This window comes from Notamacropus eugenii, chromosome 1 (assembly GCF_028372415.1).
Source record: "Notamacropus eugenii isolate mMacEug1 chromosome 1, mMacEug1.pri_v2, whole genome shotgun sequence".
Lineage (NCBI taxonomy): Eukaryota > Metazoa > Chordata > Mammalia > Diprotodontia > Macropodidae > Notamacropus > Notamacropus eugenii.
The window spans coordinates 433,441,296-433,467,289 of record NC_092872.1 but is presented as its reverse complement, the minus strand read 5'-3'; the positions used below and the strand labels follow the sequence as shown (position 1 = coordinate 433,467,289).

The 25,994-nt window shown below is 40.1% G+C and overlaps 1 protein-coding gene across 1 annotated transcript; it reads left to right on the top strand.

The window, feature by feature from the left end:
• The first annotated feature begins 315 nt into the window (after window positions 1-315).
• Window positions 316-25,695, top strand: LOC140519042 (signal-regulatory protein beta-1-like). Its single transcript, XM_072631717.1, has 6 exons — window positions 316-640; window positions 3,075-3,422; window positions 15,569-15,883; window positions 21,384-21,707; window positions 23,735-23,842; window positions 24,221-25,695. Exons 1-6 carry the CDS (start codon window positions 568-570, stop codon window positions 24,262-24,264), a joined length of 1,212 nt encoding a protein of 403 aa, XP_072487818.1. The 5' UTR covers window positions 316-567; the 3' UTR covers window positions 24,265-25,695.
• The last annotated feature ends 299 nt before the right edge of the window (window positions 25,696-25,994 follow it).

The window sequence follows — 25,994 nt, the reverse complement described above, 5'->3', positions numbered from 1 at the left end:
AGCAATGTTTCATAGGGAAAGCACCTCCTGAATTGAACCTTAGGAGAAGGAAACATTTTCAAAGTCAGGAATCAGGAGGAATATGTGACATATGCATGTACAGAGAGGTAAGAGATGTTTGCATATGCTTATGAACTGGAGAAGGTCTGTATTTTTCTGTCATATTGAATGCACAAAGGAGCAGTATGTTGTAATGTAGGAAAACCAGATTAGAGTCAGACTGTAGATGGCTTTAAAGGTCAAGTCAAGGAGTAAATGTCCTCTCTCTAGATCACAGGGAGCCACTGCATGATTTTAAACATGGAGTGATATATCTGATTACATAAAAAAGGGACTATTATTACCATTCACATGACACAAAGAGATGGAAGGAAGTTGACCTGAAATCTCTCCCATTTCCCATTTCTCAGCCAAGAAGAGGTTCCCTTTAACCCCAGCTATTTACCCAAGGAACAGAGGCAGATGTGTTGGACTCCTCTTTCTCCCTGAAGAAGATCACTGTCTATTCTATGAATCCAAGTCAACAAGGAGTCACATCCAGAGAGGAAGCACCAAACACCCATTGAAATGTCCAGCCTCCTCTACCTACTTGGTTCCTCTCTGCCTTCTCTACTGCTGATTCTGCTCCTTGGCCTCTCTGGTGAGTGGAGTACCACAGGGAACAAGAGGGAAGAATGAAAGAAGTTCATGACACATCTGGACAGATCATTGTGGATTGGCAGGGTGGTTGTCTGGGAATGGTGTCACCGCAAGGACCTGCAGGGCCAGTCAAGTGCTGAAAAGGACTGGAAAAGATTTGTTCAGATAGGTGACATGTGGCTTCTCTTTCTGTACAATGTTACCCTTTATACCATGGTTTCTTCTCAAGAACACAGTGAGACAGAAAACCCAAGTAGTATTGTCTCCACTTCTCAGGGAAAATGAGACTCAGGAAAGTTGTGTTTATGGTAATATAGATGGGAAATGACATAGCTGTCATTCAAATCTCAACCTTCTGGACCCAAGTCTACTGGTCATTCTGAAGGGAAGAGATTTCCCTATTGTTAGTCCTTTTGTAATGTTCCACAGGTGATTTGGAAACCTTTAAATGTTCTGCATCAATAGAGGTATAGAGAGGACGTGTAGTATAGTGCAAGAGCTGTAGAGAGAGTCAGAATGCATAAAATTTAACTCTCCTTCTGCCATTGATTGCCTTGTTTGTTTGGGTGAATCATTGAACCTCTCTGTAACAAAAATGAAAGGACAGAGTTAAATAATAATAATATATAATCTGTATTTGGCATGTCTATAGGGCTTTGTAATTTACAATATTTTGACACAAAATAACTATGAAATATTGTAAATGTGATCATTTCCATTGAACCAGTCAGAAAATGAAGACTCAGAGATGTTCAAGGACTTGCTCAAAGTCATATATCCCTGAAGTAGTAAAGCTGGAACTTGAACCTGGGCCCTGTGACCTGATTATTTTGGATTTTTCCAATTCAATTACCTGAGTATTTCTAAGCTATCTATTATATGTAAAGTCCTGGGGTAGGTACCAGGGATGCAAAGATGAAAATCAACTTGGTCCCTCTGTGCTAAAAAGTTAACAGTGTGTTGGGGGAGGGATATGAGGCAGAAAAAATAATATAACAAAAAGTAGAATGTGATTGGGGCAGAAGGCATCCAGGTCAAGTGTTCCAGGGATGTAAAAGGAAGGCGTTCCAATTGTAAACGACTTGGCTCAAGCTAAATGACCATCCCTGAGTCCCAGGTTCCCATCTCCCCTCTCTCTAGTAACTTCTAGCATTTCATAACTCCTCATTCACTAAATGAATGAGATTTTGCCAATCCATTTCATACACCATTTTCTTTCCTCTTTTTCCTTGACTTCTGGGTCCCACTCCTCTTAGCAGTTTCCTAGTAACCATGGTCTCAAAGATTTCTGTCTTCACTTCTCCTTTGCCTGCTACCTCTTTACCATATAACTCTAGTTAATCAGCCCTAGGTTGAGAGTACCTTGCAATCCTCAAAATAAGAACAGTTTATGTCATCAGTCATCAAAAGATGATTTTTCTAAAATGATAAGAAAATCTTTTGGAGTAAATATCTTGTGAATTGTGTACAGAGGTACTAATATATTATTCCAAAGTGATACAAATAATCACAGACCTCAAAAAATGGATCAAAATTGTATGAGGCAGTTTGAGATGTATCCCATCTCAGGTACTCTGTTTATTTCAAGATGCTTTAATTGAGGACGCTATCAGTCAGTCTACTAAAAATAGTTTCCATTTGAATACTTTAATTCAACCATGAGAAGTAGTTATTTTAGCCACCTGGGCAATATTTCCTAGAATGTAAAAGAGAAGACCAAAATAGGAGAGTGACTTATTGCTGGTCTCTCCCTGAAATGAGAGGAATTCTCAAATAATCATAAACACAGGAAGAAGAATAATTAGAGCTGCCCATGTAAATAGCACTTTTAGAGCTACAGGGATTTTTTTCATTTGATCCACACATTAAATTTTGAGGTAATTCCTTGAAGTCTTCTTAACTTCATTTTCCTGAGGAAGAAGGAGAGTGAATCCCAAGTGTTCCACCATGATTACTGTAGACAGGATTTGAAGCCAGGTCTTACTTCATGTCAAGTCCAGTGCTTGCTGGTCAGAGGAGAGCATCAAGCATGCCTTTATTAAGTGCTGACTGTATACCTCACAGAAAAAGAAAACAAGAGCCCTTCCCCTCAAGGTGCTCCCACTGACATGGAGGAAATAAGACAAACACTGGAAAAGGAAACAAAATATGCCCAACAATACAAAGCCTTTTGGCATTAACAAGGAGTGGGATGGGTGTTGGAGGAGGCAAGAGGACATGGGAGGTGGTGCTTGACCTGAGCTCACATGTCTTTGCCTGACACCATCTCCAGCTCCAGAAATACAGGCCTTCTTCCTGACTCCCTCTCAGTTCTCCTTCCCAGACCCAGAATCTGGATGCCTCACACATTACCCAAACTAGACACAGACACCCAGGCCAAAATCCTGGGAGGGTCAGGACAGGAAAACAATGTTAAAACTTATATTTCTTTATAGGATCCCGAGGCCAGGAGAAGTTCCAGGTGCTACAGCCTAAGGATCCCGTGTCTGTGTCTGAGGGAGAGACAGTCACCCTGAACTGCATAACACCTGGCATTCCACCACCAGGACCAGTGTTATGGTTCAAGGGAAAAGGGCCCCAGAGACAGGAAATTTTCAATTTCAAAGGAGGAAGTTACCCCCGGATAAAGAAAGCAGCCTCACTTAGCAGGAACACAGACTTCTCCATCAGCATCAGTCACATCACTCCAGAGGACAGTGGCACCTATTACTGTGTGAAGTTCTTAAGGGGGAATCCTGACACAGAGCTTAAATCTGGTGGGGGCACCATGTTGTCTGTGAAGGGTGAGTACAGAGCCCTCTAAGTTATTTACTTGTTCGAGGAATCGCAAGAGCAGCACTCTGCCCAGAGAGCTCTCTCTCTTCTTCTTCTTTTTTTTTTAGTTGTCTTTTCTTGAGGTTGAGGAAGGAAAGTACTGATGGGATCACTGGAAGCCTTTCTGCTTTGAGTGATAAAACATGCAATTTCCTTGTAATCCTTACACAGGACGTTAGCCATAAAACCACAAAAGGGTCTTCTCCCAAATGATGTCTACACATAACCAATTCTCATTCACCTTTCCCTTGGTTCATTAAAATATAGTTAGCTCGGTTCATTAACATTTAGTTAGCATCACAATCTCCCCTACCTTGGAGGGGGACCATGATGCCCCTGGGAAATCACACACACACTGCCCCCTTTTGTCTTTCCCATGTTCCTGGCTTGCTGCCCTATTTTCATCAGCCAAACTTAGGCATCCTTGCCCTATAAAACAATCACATTCACTCTGCCTGGGCTGTCGCCTGCCTTTAGGAGAAGAGCACATGGGGTGACTTACCTCAAATGCATGTCTTTGCTTGGTCTGGAGATAGTGTTAGTCTGACTTCTTTCATGACAACACCATGACACACACCTATTACCACCACAGTAGGACAAGGAAGATTCAAACTTCAGTACAAGCTACACCAAACTCAGGAATGTATGAAATATCCAGGCCTGGGCCTTAGGCCTCCTTGACTATAATCCAACTTCAAAGGTACTGGCCCATTTTGGATCCATCCTAGGGACCTTAGCCTTTTCCTCCCTAGGTTTTCACCTTTCACTCTACTTAACTTTCACTGGTCACTAAATCCCACCCCAAGAAACTGGTCTCCTAGTGTGGGGAACAATGATGTTTACTACTCCATAACACTGTTTTTGCTTTGGCAATTCCTCCTCCAAACTCAGGGCACTATAATCAGAGAAACAGTATGAAATCTTAATGGTGGCATAGTTATGGATCGTTTCAGGATCTAAAGTAAGACCGTCCGTGTGGCAGTCTAGGTAGAAAAAATGAAGGGAAAAAGGAAACATAGCTCAGAGACATTTTGACTGTTAATGCACTGATTGGTGATGATGTTGGAGGGGACAATAATAAGTATGTTAAATTCCCAAAGAATAAAGGCTGGCTTGTGTTGGAGAGAATGGTTGTGACTGGTTCTGAACTCTTTCAGAAAAGAGTAAATTATTTAGAGGTCAGTAGGTCTCATGAATAGGGTTGTGGACACTGTGATATGAACATTTGACTAGAATCTTCCAAAGTAGAAAGGCTGCTTAGCCATGATGACAGAGCACAGATATGAAAGACAGAGAGGAATAAGCAGGATGCCAACTCCTCCTGGCCTGAAGTTAGGAAACCTGAAAGAAACAGGACAAAGAATCGTGGAGTTTGTCAAGGACTGTAGTCTTTGCTGGACAGTCAGACTTCCCTGTGTGCTAGATGACATAGAACATGAAAAAGAGAAAGCCATGCAAAAGGAAGGATTGTTAATGATTGAGTGGTGGTGAGGGAGAAGGTACAAGAGGGTGCGGTGGGAACAGAAGGCAGAGGAGTAAAGGTAAAGGCCAGCAGAGCCCTTGAAGGCCTTCACCTTTCTAATAATGATAGACAGCAGCACTTTCAGGCATCTTCAACTAGATGTCCAATAGAGATCTTAAACTTCCTCTGTCCAAAACAGAACTGATTATCTTCCCCTTAAACCCTCCCCCTCCTACCTTCCCGATTATTGTAGAGGACAACAGCATCCTCCCATCCCTCAGACTCACAGCCTGGTAGTCATCCTGGACTCTGCACTGTCTCTCATTGCCAACCCCCAATCCAAACTGTTGTCCAGCTCTGTCAGTTCCACCTTTGCAACATCCTTCTAATATGCCCCTTCTCTCCTCTGACACTGGCACCGCCCTACTGCAGGTCCTCATCGCCTCACACCTGGATTACTGCAATCACTGATGCTGAGTCTCTCCCCACACCAAACTATTCTCCATTAAGCCACTAAAGTGATTTTCCCAAAACTCAGGTCTAGTCATCCCAAACTTCCTCTTCACAGGCACCTCAACAAACGCCTGTAGCTTCCTTTTCACACCAGGAACAAATACAAAATGCTATGTATGTCATTCAAAGCCATTCATCACTAAGCCCTCTCCAGTCTTCTTATACATTTTCCCCCTGCATGTGCTCTGTAATCTGGTGGCGTTGTGATGTTACACACACACACATAAACACACACACACACACACACACACACACACACAAAGACTTCAGATTCTAGTCCCTGGCATTTTCTTTAGTTATTTCCCTTGCCTGGTATGCTCTCTCCTCCAATCCTCCAACAACTGACCTCCCTGGCCACCTGTATCTCCCAACTAACATCCCATATTCTGGAGGAAGCCTTCTCTAACCCCTCTAATTCCAGGGTTTTCCTTCTCTTAATTATTTACTATTTATCCTGTATCTGGCTTGCTCTGCGTAAATTTGTTTGTATGTTGCCTCCTCTATTACATTATAATATCCTTGAGGGTAGGGACTATCTTTTGAATCTTTTTCTATCTCCAGCCTGTCATATACTATGCGATTAATAATTGTTTATTGATTGAATATAGTTTAAATGTTTGCAAATCACTTTGCAGAGGTCATTTCAGCTCATCCTCAAAATAATACTGTGATAATACGATCATCATCCACATTTTACAGACAAGGGAACTGAGGTCAAGAGAGATTAAGAGATGAACTGTAAGCCCAATTCAACAAGTTTAGAGTTTTTTCTTTGGTTTCTTCCACTTATTTTTGAAACTGTGCCTCCCTATATCAGGCTAGAAGTGTAGTGCCCACTCATAGTCATGGGCCCAATGCCAAAGGATCAACATAGAAGCTCACACCTATTTCTCTTTTCCAACCTGGTTGATTTTGACCAGCCTGGTGGTGTCCCCTGCTGCTCAGGGGTCACCAAATTTTTACAGCTCAGTGTGGTCACTTGGTCAGCTCTGCACTACTGTAGTTCAAACCCCCAGAACTCAAGAGATCCACCAGCCTCAGCCTCTACCAGTCACAGGGATTGTAGACGTGTCACCACACCTGGCAGTTAACAAACATTTATTTTTCACTTTATCAGTACTAGGCACAGGCGTAAACCCTGAGGATACAAACAAATACAAGGAAAAGGAAGACAGGCCAAGTCTTCAAGAAGTTTACATGCCAACTGGGGAAATCAACATAGAAAAGGGAAATGAAAAGTATATGTCAGGGAAGGTACCCACACGGGTGTCAAAATTCAAAGAATCAAAGTTAGAGCTGGGAGGGGAATAAAGGATGGCTGACCTATGGCCTCCCTCCCTCCCTAGAAAAGTTTTAGGACTAACATGATCCTGCCACTGCCACCCCCTGGGATAATGTCCCATTGAACAATGCTGCAGGCTCTCCTTCCCTCAGGTTTCTGGGTTGGCCTTCTGCTCCATCCTCATGTCATAGGAATGTACAGCCTTTAGAATCATAGCATATCACAGGGAAGAAGTACCTTTAGAAGACTGATTGTAGCCTATCTGAACAGATTAAACTCTTACTACATGCACTGAATGTTAGAGCTGGAAGGAACCTTAGAAATCATCTATTCCAGTTATTGTGGAGGTTTTTTTATAAAAGATTAAACTGAGGGTTAAGGCTGGAAAATGGCTTGCCCAAGGGATCACAGATAGTAAGGGGCACAACTGGACAGATGCTTCTGGGGTCCTGAGAAGAAATACATATTTCAGTTTTTCCTGCCCTTGGGATGAACGACAAAGGGGCTGGACAAGCAGAGAAGAATCCGGGCACTAGGATAATCTGTAGTCTTTCTTGGCCTTCCTCCTATCACCCCTGTAAGAAAAGGACGCATTGGATGATACTGCACTCACTTCTTACAACATAAAATCAAATCTCCCTCCAAGCCACTTCAGCTCATTGTCCTCTTCTTGCCAGTAGGGGAGCTCAATCTAGCAGTGATATTTTCAGATGTTTCTTTCTGTCTTCTCTTTGTCATAAGAAGAACTTGAACCCAGGACTTCTTGATGGAAACCAATTTTCTGTCTACTACATCATACAGTTTGTAAAACTCCCTTGTTTCTCCACTGCCAAGTCCTACAAGTGTCAACACCGTCTAACTATCTTTCAAGTGTGAAAGCTCTTATCATCCCAGCCTAGTCACAGATAGATATTACAGAGACCATAGAGCTCAATTCTTTAGTTTATAGAGAAGGAAAATGAGACCCAGAGAGGGAAAGTGACATGTCCAAAGTCACACAGCAAGTCTAAGGAACAGAGCCAAAATTAGAGGTTAACTAAGCCCATAATTGTTAGACTACTAGACTTGAAGTCAAGAAGTTTAAAACCTGCCGCAGACAAGTCACTTAACCCCTCAATCTCAGGATGCTTTATCTGGAAAATGGGGATCATAATAGAACCCATTTTAGAGGGTTCTTGTAGGGATCAGTGAGACAATAGGTGTAAAACACTTTGCAAACTTTAAAGAATTATATAAATGCAATTGCCATTATTGCTCTTACTAGGATTATTACTGTTACTCATATTTCCAGACCAGGACTTTCTTTATTGCACCATTTAGCCTCCTTATGAGTTTTGTCAGACCTCCCTTTGGGCTGTAAAGGGTAAGAACTCAAAACCCTCAGAGTCTTATAATAAGAACCTTAGTGAATAACTAGTATACACCTGACTCAAAATCTATTCTAACCTGTATCCCTGTACAAGAGGCTACCCAGCTGCTCCTTGAAAACCACAACTGAAGGACAACCTCAGGAGCTTGTCCTTTCTACCTTGGACAGCTCTACTCTTTGGGAAGCTTTTTGTTACACTGAGCTCAAACCTGTCTCTGCAATTAGTCCTAGTTCTGCCCTCTGACTGACTTAGACTAAATCTACCTGCCATCTTCCACATGATAACTCTTCAAAGTTTAGAAGACAGATATTCTGTTCCATCTCACCCAAACCCCACCACCAAGTCTTCTCTTCTCCAGACTAATAATCATTCTTGCCTTTGTGGCGGCTTTTGCTGACCCTTCTTCCTTGTGGTCACCCTCCTCTGGATACTGTCTAGTTTACCAATGCCTTTCCTAAGATATAACACCAAGGATTCAGAATGGTAAACCAGATCTGACTCAGCCACTGCAAATGAAAACAGGACCACCAGCTCCTACTTTGCAATTAAACTCAAACCTCTAAACATCTTTGTACATCCTGACTGTAATCCATTCATTTAGCTGTCTCTCCCTACTTTGTGTCAGTGCCTGAGTTGATAAGCATGTCATCCATACATCTACTGATTAAAAATTGTCCAGTACCAGACCCAGTAGCTTGCCCAGGGGTCACACAGAAAGGGTCACATTAGGATTTCAATCAATAAATATTAAGTGCCTACTATTTGTCAGGTACTGGGATAAATGAGAGGGAAAAGAGGCAAAGAAATTGTCTCTTTGAAAGTGCTCACAACTAATGAGGGAGACAAAAAGGAAACAAATACAGAAACATATATAGAATAAATGGGAGATAATTAAGACTGGGAAGGCACTAAAGTTAAGAAAGGTTGGGAAAGACTTACTATTTAAAAATGAGATTTTTGAATAGACTTAAATGAAACAAATAGGTAAAGAAGAGGAAGGAATACATTCCACGTGTGGAGTATAAGCAGAGAAAATGGCTAATGCCTAGAGATGGAATATTTTGTTTGGGCAGCAAGAAGGCCAGTGTCCTTCACTCAAAGAGCACTTGCTGGGAAGTAAAGTGTCAGAAGACCATCATGGTAGGAGGGGGCTACTTTATAAGGGGCTTTGAATGCCAACCAGAGGATTTTGTATTTGAGTCTTGTGGCTGTAGGGTGCCACTGGAGTTCATTGAGTAAGGGGCTGATGTGAACAGACCTACTCTTTAGCAAAATTATTTTAATGGCTAACTGGACAATGAACTGGAAAGGGAGGAGATTTGAAGCAGACCAACCCATCAACAAGTTTGCAATTCTCCAGGCATAAGATAATAGGGGGCTGAACCAGAATGGTGTCACTGCTAGAGAAAAGAAGTCAGCATCTTGGAAAGATATTGGAAAGGTGAAATTGACAGGCCTTGGCAACAGACTGGATGTGCTGTATGACAGACAACAAGGAGTCAATAATGATACATACATTTTGAGCCAGAGAGACCAGGAAGATAGAGCCATCCTCTATAGTAATTGAAATGTTTGAAGTTGGAGAAGGCTTTGGAGGAAAATAATGAGTTCAGTTGTGGACACGTTGAGTTAAAGATGTCTACTGGACATTCAATTCAAGACGTCTGAAAAGCAGTAGGAGGTGTGAGATTCAAGATTAACAGAGAGGTTGGCACAAGAGAGGTAGATTTGAGTGACATTGGCATAGACATAGTAATTAAATCCATGAGAGCTGATGAGATCACCAAATGAAGCAATATAGAGGGAGAAGAGAAGAGGGCCCAGCACAGAACCCTGTGGAACCTACAGTTAAAGGGAATGATATGGAGAAGGATCTAGCAAAGGAAAGGAGAAGGTGTGGTCAGATAGGTAGGAGGAGAACCAAGAGGGAATGGTGTCAAGACAACCTAGAGAGAAGATAGTATCAAGGACAAGAGAGTGACCCTGGCTGGAACAAGTTATTCAAGGTCTCTGCTTCCTTAAAGAGAAAAAGAAAATGAATTGGGTAAAATTGTGATAAGGAAACAGCTTCCAGCAGCCACCTGTAATGCTCCTTATATTTATTAAAGTGACAAGGACTTCAGAAGAGATTGAAAAGGCTGGTGGCATTTGTACCACTTTACACCAGCAATGACTCAAAGCCTGGGTTCCCGCTGGTTTCTCTATTAGCCTTTTAAAGCATGCATGCTGCTTTCTTCTCTTTTTCTAGATACAGAAGTACAAAAAGTAACTGAAATTTATGTAATTTCTAGATTTTTCTCTCTTGCAGAAGCCTCCAAAACACAGTCCCAGAAATTGCAACTTAAAAAGCAATACCAAATGTTGCACTCTGAGACAGTATCTGAATCTCTCTCTTCTGTAGCAGTTCTCTAAAGCTGAAGAACCTGGTAGATCAGGACTATAAAATGAACTTTCTAAAATCATTTTAATTGTTAAAACATTTTCCTGACGTAGGGAGGGTATCAGCATATGGCCAGGTAGGAGCAATGAGATGGGGTTAAGAATCTGTGCTGTGGCTTATTCTGTGGCAATTCCACAGTTTTCATTCATGTGGCACTTCAAGATTGAAAAATGAAATGCTTTTATAGCTGTCACTACATTTGGTCTAAGGTCAGAGAGTTATGTATCATGAAATTCTGTTTCCCACCAAACCCTCTGCCCATTTGGGCTCTGGCTCCCAGGAGAGAGCAAGCATCAACCAGCAATCAATTTCTCCCATAACTCAACGGGCTCCTTCCAGAAGACATTACCCTGGAATGTTTCAAATGGGAATGACTTCCCCTGCCCAATGGACCATCTTTTCCTTGAAGACAATGGTGCTTCCTAAAAGCTCACCAGCACTGTACAGGTGCTGCTCACAGCCTGTGATGTTCACTCTGAGGTCATCTGGGAGGTTCTTCACAGTCACTACAAAATCCTCTGAATAGAAAAAGAGTTGTCAGATATTATCTGAGGTAAGTGAATCACAGTCAGGGACCATCCCGCTCCCTACTATGGTGGGGTGGGGGGAAGAAGAAGATGAGGATTAGGAGGAAAAGGAGGAGCATCAGAAGACTTAGAATTCCATAGAAATTTAGATATCATCTAGTCCAAATTCCTTATTTTGCAGCAATTGAAATTACTTTTCCCGGGTTAGACAGGTAGTAAAGAGTTAGAATCTGAAAGATCTGTGTTCAAGGTCTGGGTCTCTCAATTACCAAGGGTATATGGTCTAGGCTAGGGTAAATCATTTTACCTTTCTCATCCTCAGTTTCCCCATTTGTTTAACAGTGATAATCCTTATACTAGCTACCTTACAGAAAGCTATAGTGAGGAAGAACTTTGTGTCAGAGGTGAACTATGATTATTTCTTAGGAAAAGGAACTCTTGTCCAAAGACAGGGTTCAAGTATTAACAAAGAATTTGAATCAGAACCCTTCACAGGAGAAAGGGGAAGTTATAGTGTAAATATTAGCATAGATGTTAGTGGAAAGGTTAATTCTTCACACTTTATAGCAAAAGTTAAGTGACTCAGATTCCTTTAGATCCACAGGTTTTCAAAATAAGTATTTCAAACAAGGCAGTGTCTAAGCCTAATGTTCTATTTCTCTCCCTTTCCTATGCTTCACAAAGGTTACTCTGAAATATTAACATGTAATGGGGGGACTGGCCAATAAAAACCTAGTCTTCAAATCATGCTTGGCTTTGCCTTTCCTGGTGAGCTACGTAAGAGTGTGTGCTCATAGTTCCTGTTGACTTCTATTCCAAAATGTGGCACTTGGGAAGCCTGTTTCTTTCCATCTTTGAATAAGGTCTGAACCTTAGCAATCAGGAAAAATCTTCTAAGTCTTTCTAACAGAGCTGAAAAGACCTAGGACTCATAAATTGAAAAGCATGATCTGGGTGTGCATAGAAAAGGAGTAATGCACTCAGGGATGTGCTGGTAAATATTTAAAAACTGGTTCTCTCCCACAATTAAATTAAATATCCATTTATCCCAGAAGGATTATACTCAGTTTTTCTGGGTAGGCAATACTTGACTGTAATCCTAGCTCCTCTGACGTCTGCAGTATCATACTCCAAGGCTCCACTCCTTTAACATGAAAGCTGCTCAATTTGGTGTGATCCTGACTGTGGCTTCACAACATTTGAATTGTTTCTTTCTGGCTGTTTGAAGTATTTTCTCTTTGACCTGGTAGCTCTGGAATTTGGCTACAATATTCCTCGGACTTTTCATTTCAAGATCTCTTTCAGAAGGTGATTAATGGATTCTTTTGCTTTCCATTTTACCCCCTAGATCTGAGATATCAAGGCAGTTTTCTTTTATAATTTCTTAAAATATGATGTCTAGGCTCTTTCTTTCATCATGGCTTTCAGGTAGTTGGATAATTCTTAAATTATCTCTTGATCTCTTTTCCAAATTCCTTGATTTATTTTCCAATGAGATATTTTATATTTTCTTCTATTCTTTCCACTTTGTTTTTATTGTTTCTTGACATCTCATGGGGTTATTTGCTTCCTCTTTCCCAATTCTAATTTTTAAGGAATATTTTCTTCAGTGAGGTGATTGTACCTTTTTTATTTAGCCTATTTTATGGGGTTTTTTTCTTTGTTAATTTTGTTCCTCTTTCACCAAGCAATTGACTCTCTTTTCAAAATGTTGTTATATGTCTCTCCTTTCTTTCTCAATTTTTCCACTACCATTCTTATCTCTTTCTTTAAGTCTTTCAGGAATTCTTGCTGGGCTTGGGTCCAATTAGAAATTTTCTTTGACACTTTTCAGTAGCTGTTTTCATATCGTTTTCATCAGAGTGTATGTCTTGGTCTTCTCTGCCTCTATAGTAGATTTTTACAGTCAAGCTCTTCTTCTTGCTGTTTGCTAATTTTTGTACATTTTTATTGACTTTGAAATTTAGGTTAAAGTTGGGTTCTACTCACTTGTGAGTGGAGAGGGACCATCTCAAATTTCAGGCTTTTTCAGTGTTGCTGTTTTTCGAACTAGTTTTGGGGTTCTGAGTTGGGAACAATGCATGGAAATTTCTGAAGCAGATTTCAACTCATTTTAAGTAAAACATCCTATCCAGAGATGTCTAAAAGAGTCATAGGCTGTCTTAGCAGGTCATGAGTTTCCCATCACTAAAGATTATCAAGAGTGGCTGAATAGTCACTTGTGATGAAGTTGTAGGGGAGATTCTTGCTTATGTGTGAGTTTGGCATGAATCATCTTAGAGGTTTCTTCAAACCCTGAGGTCCTACAGGTTTAGACCATCATGGATGACGAGGAATGATAAGCACCAAATACAGGCAGACTTTTTTCTTTTCTGTGATTTTTATTTTATTTTACTTTTTTCAATTAATAAGCATTTTTTCTCTACCTTGAACTTCAAACTTCCCAAGCTCATGGGAGTAGAGGAGGAAACACTTGCAAAAATTATGCAACATCAAGCAAAAACATTCCACAAAAATTCCCCTAATGACGTTGACCAAAAATACATATCTCATTCTACATCGTGAATTCATTGGCTCTCTGTCAGAAGATGGGTAGCATGCTTCTTCATTGGTCCTCTAGAATTGTGGTTGATCACTGAATTTTTCAGAGTTCTTAAGAGTTTCAGAATTATTTGTTATGGTGTTATTTTGAAAATCATTCCCCTAGTTCTGCTCCTTTCACTCTGAATTATTTCAAACACATCTTCCCAGGCTTCTCTAAAATCATACAACTTCATATACTTACTAGCTTTGTGAACATGGGCAAGTCACTGAACCTCTTTTTGCCTCAGTTTTTTCATCCGTACAATGAGGGTAATATTAGCACTTACCTCAAAGGGTTGTTGTGATCATCAAATGAGATAATATTTGTAAAAAGTGTTTAGCATAGTATCTGGCACAAAAGTGTTATATCAGTGCTTATTCCTTTCCCAGTTCCCTCTCCCTTCATCATTTCTTTTTAAATATTTTCTTTTGCTTCATCAAATATCCTTAATTACATGTAAAAATTTTAATAATCACTTTTTAAAATTTTCAGTTCCAAATTCTCTCCCTCCTTACTTCTCCTTTGCCACCCCATCAGAAGGAAAACAATAGGATATTAATGATACATGTGATGTTATGCAAAACATATTCCCATATTATTTATGTTGCAAAAGAAAAAACACGCAAGAAAAAAATAAGAAAAACAAAGAAAGAGACAAGGTACGCTCCAATCTATACTTGGAGTTTGTCATTTCTCTTTCTGGAGGTGGATAGTATTTTTCAGCATGGGTCCTTTGGAACTGACTTGAATCACTGTCTAAGGCTTTCACAGCTGGCTATCTGTACAATATTGCTATAACCATGTGTGAAGTTCTCCTGGTTTTCCTTACTTTACTTTCCATGAGTTCACATAAGAAGTCTTCCCAGGTCTTTCTAAAACCATCTTTCTCATCATTTCTTACAACACAATAATATTCCATCACAATCATGTACCACAACTTGTTCAGTCATTCCCCAACTGACCCTTCATCATTTCTTGCAGCACAATAAAATTATACCATATATTATAATTTGTCCATTCACTCCAATTGATGTATAGCCTCTTATTCTCCAGTTCTTTGATATCACAAAAAGAATTGTAATAAATACTTGCAGTCTTTTCCCCTCTTTCTTTGATCTCTTTGGGGTACACATAGTATACAGCAGTTGTATCAACGGGTATAGACAGCTTTTCCAAGAAGTTCATTGAGAGGAGACACATAAGATCCCAAAATTGTGGGTCTACATCTGGCCGAAATCTTAGAAGCTTTTTAGTTCAAGCCCTTCATTTTATAGACAAGGAAACTCATCTATAAAGGGACAGAGGAGGTTGAGTGACATGTACAAAATGATATGAGTAGTAAACACCTGTCAGCAAATTTGAACCCACACCTTCTGACTCCAAAAGTATGTTTTTTCCACAGTTTTTAGTTTTTGGAAATTCCTTCTTAAGATTGAGCAAACCTAAGGATATTTTCCTTACCCCAACACTCACAATAAAGAAGTACTTTATAGAAGTGAAGTTTATAGAATTGATAGATTCACATTCTTACAATTTTCTACTGTGTTTATAGGTTTGGTTTCTTTGGGGGTTAAGGGGCGGGGTTGAAGGCAAACAAGGTTACATGACTGGCCCACAGTCACACAGCTAATAAGTGTCTGAGGCTGGATTTTAACTCAGATCCAGCTAACTCTAGGGCTGGTGCTCTATTCACTGTGCCACCCATATGCACCATATTTATAGGTTTTAAAAACCTTTATTTTTGAAAGGCATAGAACATTAAGATGAAGCCGGGAATTTAAAGTAACTTAATTACTTTACTTAATTTAAATTTAAAGTAATTTAAAGAAGGAACTAAGAGACTAGGCATTCATAATATTCTTTCCTATTTGCTTAGCATTTTTATTAACGTTTACTTCGAACTTTTATTTCATTGTGTTTATTGTTTCTATGTCCAGCCAAACCTTCCGTGCCTGTGGTGTCTGGCCCCCAGGAGAGAATAAACTCTGAGAACACGAGGAATTTCTCCTGTAACTCAAGAGGCTTCTCTCCGAAAAGCATCACCCTGAAATGGTTTAAAAATGGGAATGCGATCCATGCCCACTGGACCAAAATTTTCCCTGAGGGCAACAGTGTCTCCTACAACATCAGCAGCGCTGTGCTGGTGAAACTAGAAGCTAGTGATATCAACTCCCAGATCATCTGTGAAGTGAATCACGTCACATTACAATTTCCTCTTCGAGTAATAAAGAATTTGTCAGACGTCATCCGAGGTAGGTGAACCCACGTGCTGGGCACATTCCCTGCTTCCTACCCTACATTCCCCAATTGGTTCTAGGGCATAGGCCTGACACTCATTAGACCACAAGTTCCTTGAGAGAAAGGACTATCTTCTGCCTTTCCTTGTATGCCTAGTTCTTAGCATGGTGTCAGGTACAGAATAGGTCTTTAACTGCTCATTCACCAACTGGTTTCAGAGTTAACCCAAGAAGACTGACCCTTACCCATGAACTATAAAGCCCAAATATAAGCTTCTGAAGTCTTGGGAACTGGCTTCCCATACAGCCTTAACCCTTGCTCACAGCATCTGTGAGCCTGCCTCTTAAGACAATCCTTTAAACAGTAGTGATAAAGATAGTTCCTAATCCACTGAGAGCTCTTGGAACTTTCCTCTCATGGTCTAAGTGCAAGTGTTAACGATCCCCACTTTACACAGGAGGAAATGACAAGTTTAAACACTGAAATTGACTTCCTTGGGGGTCACTCATCTTGTAAGTTTGGGTCTGATCCCCAACTGGTAACCTACCATGATACCCTAAACTTGCTTCCCAATTCAGCAGTTGATACTGGGGTTCTAATTGGCACCAGAGTGAGACATATGCCACCAAGGCATCTGGCTTCAGAATGCCAGGATAGAGGAAGACACTGTATGGCACAGTGAAGGAGTCAGAATACTTGGATCAACGCCTGCCATTTGCCAACTATTTGACACAGGGTAGGACAATTAACTTTTTTGAGACTATTTTCACATCTGCAAAATGGGTCATAATAATATTTGTCTTACCTGTCTCTCAAAGCGGTCAGCTAAGTGGCACAGTGGATAGAACACTGGGCTTAGCGTCAGGAAGACTCATCTTCATGAATTCAAATCTGGCCCCAGATACTTACTAGCTGTGTGATCCTGGGCAAGTCACTTAATCCTGTTTGCCTCTGTTTCCTCAGCTGTAAAATGAGCTGGAGAAGGAAATGGTGATTGGCTCCAGTATCTTTGCCAAGAAAACCCCAAAATGGGTTCACGGAGAGTTAGACACAACTGAAATGACTAAATAACAGCAAAAATATCCCAAAGTGATTGTGAAAAAGATTATATATTGATTATATGTATATATATAAAGCTCTAGAGAAATGTGAGCCATTGTTAAAGGTGGATTAGAATAATGAAGAAAAATTTATTTATTATGTGCCAAGTGCATATGCCAAGCTGAGGAAGGAGTAAAAGCAAAGACAGTCCCTGCCCTCTAAGGAGGTCCTAAACCTCCTCCAACAGGGGATACAACACATATAGGGGAAGCATAGCTAGAATGGGAGGGATAATTCGGTTTGAAACATACCATGGAGCCACAGGGCACCGAGTTCAATTGCTTAAGGTGTCAACACTAGCTGTCCTTCATGCCTGAAATTCTGTCCTTCCTCTGCTCCGATGACTGATCATCCTGGCTTTCTTTAAGTCCCAGGTAAAATCCCACCTCCTCCAGGAAGCCTTCCTCTTAATTCTATTGCCCTCCTTCTGCTAATTATTTCCTAATTATTTTGTATACAGCTTGCTTTCTACATGTGTGCTTGTTTGTTGCTGCCACCTTTCTATGGTAAATTCTTTGAGGACAAAGGTATCTTTTGCCTCTTTTTGTATCCCCAGCATTTAGCACAGTGCCTGGCACAGAGTGGGTGATTAATAAAGGCTTATGGATTTATTGATTCAGGTAGAAAGACAAGGGGATTGGCATAGAGGATTCACCTGCTTGTTTGTATTGTGGCTGACAAGGAAATGGATAGAGGAATTCTAGGCATGGCTGAGTTCTATCTACCTGGCATTGTGATGGCTGGTGAGAATAAGGGGAAAGAAGAAAAGGTTTTCATAAAGTTCTTACTATGTGCCAAGAACAGTACTAAACATTTTACAAATATGATCTCAGAACAAGCCTGTGAAGTAGGTATTGCAATTATTCCAATTTTACATTTGGAGGAAATGAGACTTGCCCAGGGTTACATAGTAAGTATCTGCAACCAGATTTGAACTCAAGTCTTCCTCTCTCCAGGTCCAGTGCTCTTTCTACTTCAACAACTACATGCCTCTTGCTCACACAAATAGCTATTATATTAAGAGAATATTAGAATCATAAGCCTCAAGGGTAAGAAAATAGGATTAGGGAGCCTGAGACTCCATTGGATGCACAGAGTTTCCAATGGAAATACACACACACACACACACACACACACACACACACACACATATCAACCAAGGCAATGGTTCTTCCCTCCTGTCTTCAAATCTGCTCAAATCTCTTCTATTCTTAAAAAAGTAAAAAAAAAAATTTTCATTTGACTTTACCATCCCCTCAAGCTATTATCGCATATCTCTTCTTTCTTTCACAGTCTCTGTACACTTTCATAGCCAAACCCAGGAAAAGATGCTATCTCCCTGCTTTCAATTTCTCTCTTACCTCTCACTTCTCACCTCTCAGTAGTATAATTCCAATTATTAGCTTTTCTAGTCACTCTTTCCCTGTTCTAACCTCACCTGAAACTTCTCTCTCCAAGGTCACCAATGATCTTTTTATAGCTAGATCTGATGGTCTTTTCTCAGTCCTCAACCTTTTTTGACCTCTCTGCAGTATTTCAATTGTCAGCTATACCCTTCTAGACACTCTTCTTCCTGAGTTTTTGGGCCTCTTTTCCTTCTTCTTCTCCTTTACAAGTTCCTTCACGTACAGCCATCTCTGCATGGGTGTACCTTAGGGCTATCCTCTTCTATGTCTATTCCTCTCTTAGTGTTCTTCTCCTCTTCTGAATTTAACTACCATCTCTATATAAATCCTCCAAAACCTACATATGCAGCCTTCATCTCTCTCCAGGGCTCTAGTCCTGAATCTCCAATTGCCTATTTAACATCTCTCCCTCAATGGCCCTTAGTTAACTCAAGTTCAACATGTCTAAAACAGAACTCATTATTACTTTTCATTAAAAATCTTCCTGGTCCTACACCTCCTCCTAACTTCTATTTTCCTTTTGAGAAAATCATCACTCTTCTAAGCACCTAGATCAGCAAACTACAGTCATCTGGGGCTCTTGCTTTCACTTGCCTCTGTATGCAGGGCTATATGTCCTCCATTATGCTAAAAGTTGTCAGTTGCACCTCCAAACTCTTGCTTTTGTCCTCTTCTCTCCTCCGGTGTTTAGCATAGTGCCTAGCACACAATAGGCACTTAATAAGTGTTTATTGACTTAATTATTCTCTCTTGTTTTACCATAACTACTCTAATCCAACTCATCACCTCTTACCTAGCCTTTGTCAGCAGCCTCTTATAATTGGCTTTCCTCTTTCTATTCTTTCCCCTTTTCTAATCTATCCTCCAAAGAGCCATGAAAGTGATATTTCTATCGTGCAGGTCTAGCCATGTGGCACAAGAAACTTCAGTGGCTCCTGATTGCCTTCAGGATGAAATAGAAACTCCTCTAATTAGCATTTTAAAGTCTTTCCCAATCTGGTTCCAACCTAACTTTCCCAGTGGGTTGCATATTAAACTTCCTCTTGCATTTTTTTTTTTTTGTTCCAGCCATGCTGGGCTATTTGGTGTTCTCCATACATTCCATCTTCCCCCTCTGTGCAGCCGCCCATCATTGTATTTATTTTGCAGGCATACCATATTTACTTATCCGTCAATTAATCATATTCCCCTTGTAGAAGGTAAACTTCTAGAAGGCTGGATTTATAGCCAAAGCATCTAACACATTGCCTGGCACATAATGGGTGCTTAATAAAAGCTTGTTGATTGATTGAGTGACTAAAGGAAGTGTGTGGCAAGAGTTAACATCTATGAGAGACTAGACTCATCTCAAGTTACAAATGCCTCTAAGGACTACCTGGTCATACTTTACTGCTTCCCCCAAAGAGACAAGTTTCTGCACACAGAAAGAGTGACAGTGACTGATAATTGGTCTAAGTTCTGAGCACTTGTTTTCTTATATAGCTTTTCCATCACTGGTGTCTTCAAGTGTCTTTGAGGATCTGCTTGCCCTCAGTTTATGCACGAACAAAGGGTTCCTTTCCTGAGCGTAAAACACAGTGTAATCCCCTAGGTTTAAGAACTATTGCAGTCAGTCTACAGCCTTGACAGAGATGATCAACTTCTGGTTGGACCTCACATGTGGCATAGAATATCCTGAAGACAAGAAGAAAGAGGCACAGACTGGTTCATGTTCTCCCTGGCTTTGATATACATCATAAGTAGATCAGCTTCCTAGGAACATAAGTTGTATCTGTTTTCCTTAAGTCCTAAACAGCCTGGTATAATCCTATAAAAAGGGGTTCTTTCCTGCTCTCTTCATCCCTGGAAGAAGAAATTCCCCATAGCTACAAATCTATATATCCTGTGCTTTTGTTGGGGAAAGCAGACCACAGGAGCTGTGACAGGAAACTGTCTCCCACATCCCTGAAAATCCAGTCCGTGAATCCCACTGTAAGGAACACGTTACTATCCATACATTCAATGAAAGCAGCCCCACTGAATAAAGTTTGAGATCTGAGAAGCAATGGGCAATTGATGGTGTTGACCTGAAAACTTACCAAGAAAAGGCAACAGGCTAAATACATTTTATGATTTAATTAATTAATTAATCAATTCCCTATTAAAGACAACAGTAACATAATGCATTATGGAGCCAGAAATGTTCTGGCTACCCAGTGCAGAAATCTTCTAGCTTATATACATTTTGCCGTGAGAAAAGAACTCTCCTAGTTGAATAAATCATAAATTCAGTAAGACAGGACAATTAACAAAGCAACGTTAGTCAGGCCTTGAGATTCCAGGCTGGGTAAGCATATGTCTCGGTGATAAGGAAAGAAATCCCACCACCAGTAAGTGGCAGGTTTCCTCCCCTAAACAGATAACTAACATAGGAAAGGGTAAACAATGTTCAATAGAAATTACGACCTAAGATGTCTATTTTTTTTAATATTAATATGCCATAACATAGTATATGTCTATAGATAATAAGATACAAAGGAAAGTCTCATTATTCAAGATACAGTGTCTTAGGTTAAAGGTCTCCTTAAGGAGTGTAGAGTCAGCCTTGGCTAGCTTTTGCTGACATAGGAAGAAGCATTCTCTGAGTTTCTTTCAGAGAGAACAAAGAGATTATTCCAAAATTTTATATTAAACATTATCAATGGAGAGGGATAGACTCCATTCTTAGTGGTTTTCAGCCAATTCAAGTCAACAAACATTTGCCACAAACTGTGTGCAGGACACTCAGTTCAGGTGTTAGGGATTCAGGAAAAAAAAACACTCTCTACCCGCAAGGAACTTGAAATCTAATGGGAAAATCCCTGATGTCAGGGATTCTCTAGTTATGCCCAAGGACACCTAAGACTAGGGCAGAGATCCAGCCCTTCTTTGTTCCTGCTCCCATCCCTATGGCTCTATGATGGTCCAAAGGGTTGGACACAGACAGGTGTTCACTTAGTTAATTCAAGAGCTTTGCTTTTTCTTCTAGTTAAACCTGCAGTGGACGTTTCTTCTCAACTATTTGCCAACTACACCATCATCACCTGTCATGTTATGAAGTTCTACCCCAAAAATGTGATTGTCTTCTGGCTAGAGAATGGCAAAGAGATTGTGAAAGTGATTATATCTAAACTCACAGAGAACAAAGATGGTACCTATAGCCTCAACACCCCACTCCTGGTAAATGTGTCTGCTCAAAAGGAAGACCAGGAGATGACTTGTCTGGTGCTGCATGATTCCCAGCCTCCAATCAATGCCAGTAAAACAATTGAATCCACATCCTTTTCTGGGACTATAGACAAAAAAGAATCAGGTGAGTACATCTTTGCTTTCATTAGGAGAGTCTAGCTCTATGCTGCTCAATTTGGGAAGAATCAGAATAGGGTCAACCTTGTGGGTCCATTCAGACCCAATATGGCTTACCTGACCAGGGATGGTGATGGAATTGTTCTTAGTATCATCCTTCAAATGGGTATAAGGGCTTTTTGATTTACAAAGCTCTTTCAGATCTGTTGTTTGATCCAGTTCTCATGACCCCCCAGCCTCAAAATAATTCATAAAGGTAACATCCTCTCTGCTTAGGTGTTAATAACCATATACAAAATGAACAGAACTAAGAAACAATCTGCACACAAATAAAGTATCTGAACAATGGAAGAAACATTTTGCTCATGGGTGGGCTGAGTCAATATAATTAAAATAACAATTCTACCTAAATTAATTTACGTATTCAGTGATATACCAATCAAACTACTAAAGAGTTATTTTATAGAGCTAGAAAAATAATAACAAAATTTATCTGGAAGAACAAAAAATCAAGAAAGATGAAAAAATGGGAAGGAAGGAGGCATAGCTGTATCAGATTTCAAACTATATAATAAGGCAGAAAGCATCGAACAATGTGGTACTGGTAAAGAAATAGAGCGGTTTATCAGTGGAACAGATTAGGTACACAAAATGCAGAAATAACCATAGTAATTTAGTATTTCATAAACCCAAACATCCAAACTTCTGGGGCAGGAACTCACCATTAGACAAAAACTGCTAGACCAAAAGACTGGAAAGCCGTCTGGCAGGAACTAGCCATAGAAGAGTATTTGTACCATACACAGAGATACGGTCAAAATTGGTACATGATTTGGACATAAAGGAAGATACTATAAACAAACTAGGGGAGCAAGGAATACACTACCTGTGAAATCTATGGATGAGATGAATTCATGACCAAACAAGAGATAGAGAGGATCATAATAGGTAAACAGGATAATTGTAACTGCATGAAATTAAATCAAATGCACAAAGATAACCAAAACAGCCAAAATTGGAAAGAAAGCAGGAAACTGGGGGAGTGAGGATTTTTAGCAGATTTCTTGGGTAAAGGCTTCATTTCTCAAATATAAAGGGAACTGAGCCAAATTTAGAAAAATACAAGCCATTCCTCAGTTGATAAATGGTCAAAGGATATAAACAGGAAATTTTCAGAAGAAAAAATTAAAGCTATCAATAATCACATGAAAAACACTCTAAGGCACTATTGATTAGAGAAATGCAAATTGAAACAACTCAGAGGTACCATCTCACATCTGTCAAACTGGCTAACATGACAGAAAAGGGAAAGGGCAAATGCTAGAGGGGATAAGTGCTAAGGTCCAGGGCTTAGACAAATATAACAGGGAATGACAGCCTTTGTCCCATTACTTACGTCACCCTACACTATACTATTTCATTAAATGCCTTTTTTACTTTTTGATTAATTATAATTAATTTTACTTTTTGATTTAATTAAAAGTAAATATATTAAGGTTCATCACATAGCTTGTCATGAGAGGCTCTATGTGAACTGGAAGGTGTCCCTAGATGCTACAAAGATGAATCAAGTGAGGCCAAGTGAACATGAGTGAACTTGCCAAAGTAGTCCTGGTACTAAGTAATGAAAGTGGGATCTTCTTTTGATCTCTGGATTTGAATAACATTAAAAACTGTCACCCTCATCTCTTTCTTAGAACAGGGTGTAACCCTGAAGGGTCACATAAGTAATGGAATGAGGGCAATCATTCCCTGTAATCCTGGCCCAAACCTTGAACCTTAGCATTTAGCACAGTGAATGGACCACAGCAAGTGCTTAATAAATGTTTATTGACTGATTAATTATTGATTTTTGACCTGAGAGTAACACTAGGAGACTGCCAGAAAAGCAGATTGTCTGAGAATCCAGGGACTGGACTGGACACAAGGGATCCCAAAGTGGGAAAGCAGATATCTAAAAATCATTTGCAATCAGCTGCTCACATGCCCTACCCACCTCTACATGACAGTTCCTTTTGTCACTTTAACCTTCAGAGAAAGAAGTTTCTGGCCAAATCTTTGTAATTTTCCTCCTGGGACTGAAGGTGCTATTGCTGTTTGGCATATCCTGTCTCTATGCCCTCAAAAAACAAAAAATAAAAGGTAAGATGGGGGGTTTGGCCTGTAACTGATCAACTGGGAACTGAGGGAGAAAGGTCCCAGAACTTTGTGACCACCAGTGCAAAGAAGCAGCAAACTGTGCCTCACTATTGTGGTTCAGGCATTTCAACCTCAAAGCAGTGGCTGGAGAGGACCCCAGTAAGCCATACTTTGTCCAAGGTCTCCTAGATTTCCTGACACTCTCCTGGAATCCTCACAATGGCTCCTGGCTCTCAACAGAGACATGTTACTGGAGAGATGGAAGATGGAAAAGGCAGACTGGGGTAGAGAGGCACAATGGGTGGGGAACAGGGAGGGGAGGTCAGAGTGTGTTAAAGGAGAATCTGTTTTATCTCTGTTCTCTATTTTCTCCTGTTTCAGAGGCTGTCCTCTTTGTCCCACATTCCTCAGCTCCAGCTACTTAGCTTCAACTTCATCCTTCCTTTATCCAGAGTGCTGACCTAGGATTGGAAACCCAAGAAACAAAGCATTCTCCACCCCACACCCTCCCCTAAAAAATATTCTGCAGCTCCCAGGGGCCCTCTGCTCTTTGCAAAGGACAGCTAACCCCAAGTTCTCCTCTGGGAGCCTCTGATCCAAGAGCTGTGCCTCAGGAAGAGTGTGGCAGGCATCAGGCTGGGCTTGGCCTCCCAGCATTGATACACACTCCAGGGAAAAAGGGAAGGAACTACTAAGCCCTAATTTTTTAAGTTTCTACAACTGTTTTCTTTCCCATCAGCAAGAGAGAACTATCCAATTGCAGAACCCAAACAACCATTTTACATAGGTATCTATGGATTTCTCAGAATAGCCATATCTCCTCATCTTTCATTCTTACATCAGTTTTATTTCCCAATATGATTTCTGTCATCACACCCACCAAGACACCCATCTTTTAAAACAAAGAAGAAAAAAGAGGGGAAAAAAACTGGTTCTGCAGAGCTAGCCAATGCATAAACCAAAGCTCACAGTATGTGTAGTATTCCATACCTACAGTCCCCCCACCGCTGCAAAGAATGAGGGGAGGTGCTTTCTCATATCATCTCTTCAAGGCCACGTTTCAGTACTGAAATTATACAGCATTCACTTTCAATCCATTGTTAGTCTTTTTCTGTTTATATTGGTGTAGTGAGTATGTATATCTGATTAATTCAATAAGTCTTTCCATGTCTCATTGTGTAGTTCACATCCTTTGCTTTTCACACTGCAGATATATCATAACGTTTATGTACAACAATTTACTTGAGTATTATTTTGTTTTCATTTCTTCACGTCTACAAGAAACTGCTTTCAATAAATATTTTGGTCTGGACTCCCTTGGAATACATGCCTAGCAGTGGGGTATCTGGTTTAATGGGTGTGTACATTATTGTCACCTTCTTAAGATCATTCCAAATTGTTTTCCGAACAGTTGGTCCAACATAAAGCTCCACCAACAATGCATGCCCTCTCCAATCAATACTTGCCATCTTTTGTCATTTTTGCCAATTTGTTGAGCATGAATGAAACATCACAGTTGTTTTAATTTTCATTTAATTTATTGTTAGTGATTTGGAGCAATTTTTCCTATGTTTGTTAATATTTTAAAACACTTCATTGTGGTTCTTTTAATAATTGTTCATATTACTTGGCCACTTTATTCTTTATGGTACACACACACACACACGTGTGTGTGTGTGTGTGTTAATTTCATATGTCAAGTTTTCATCTTCACATCTTCCATTAATTGTTCCAGCCTATTATTTTTCTTTATTTCAAATGGTATTTTAAGTGAATATTATGTGTTTCATATTTTGTATATATGTGATGCTGTGATGCAAACATCTATTTATTTAAATGTTGGCAAATGCGTTTATCTTGACCCTAATAATTATTTTGTTAAAATAAAAAAAATTCATCTTTCCCCCAAAATTGATACCTTATCTCATCTTTTCCACTTAAAAATTGCCTTATTATGCTTTCTTAGTCTCCAATTGAGATGCACAATGGTATGTGATGGATATACCTTATCCCCACTCTAAATCTGCCTAAATCGTCCCTTAATTGAGATGGCTCAATTAGAAGTACCACCAGTAATGTATTAATGTGCCTTTCTTTTCAAAAACCTTCAAACAACGATCACTACCATATTTTGCCATCTTTGCTCATTCATGAA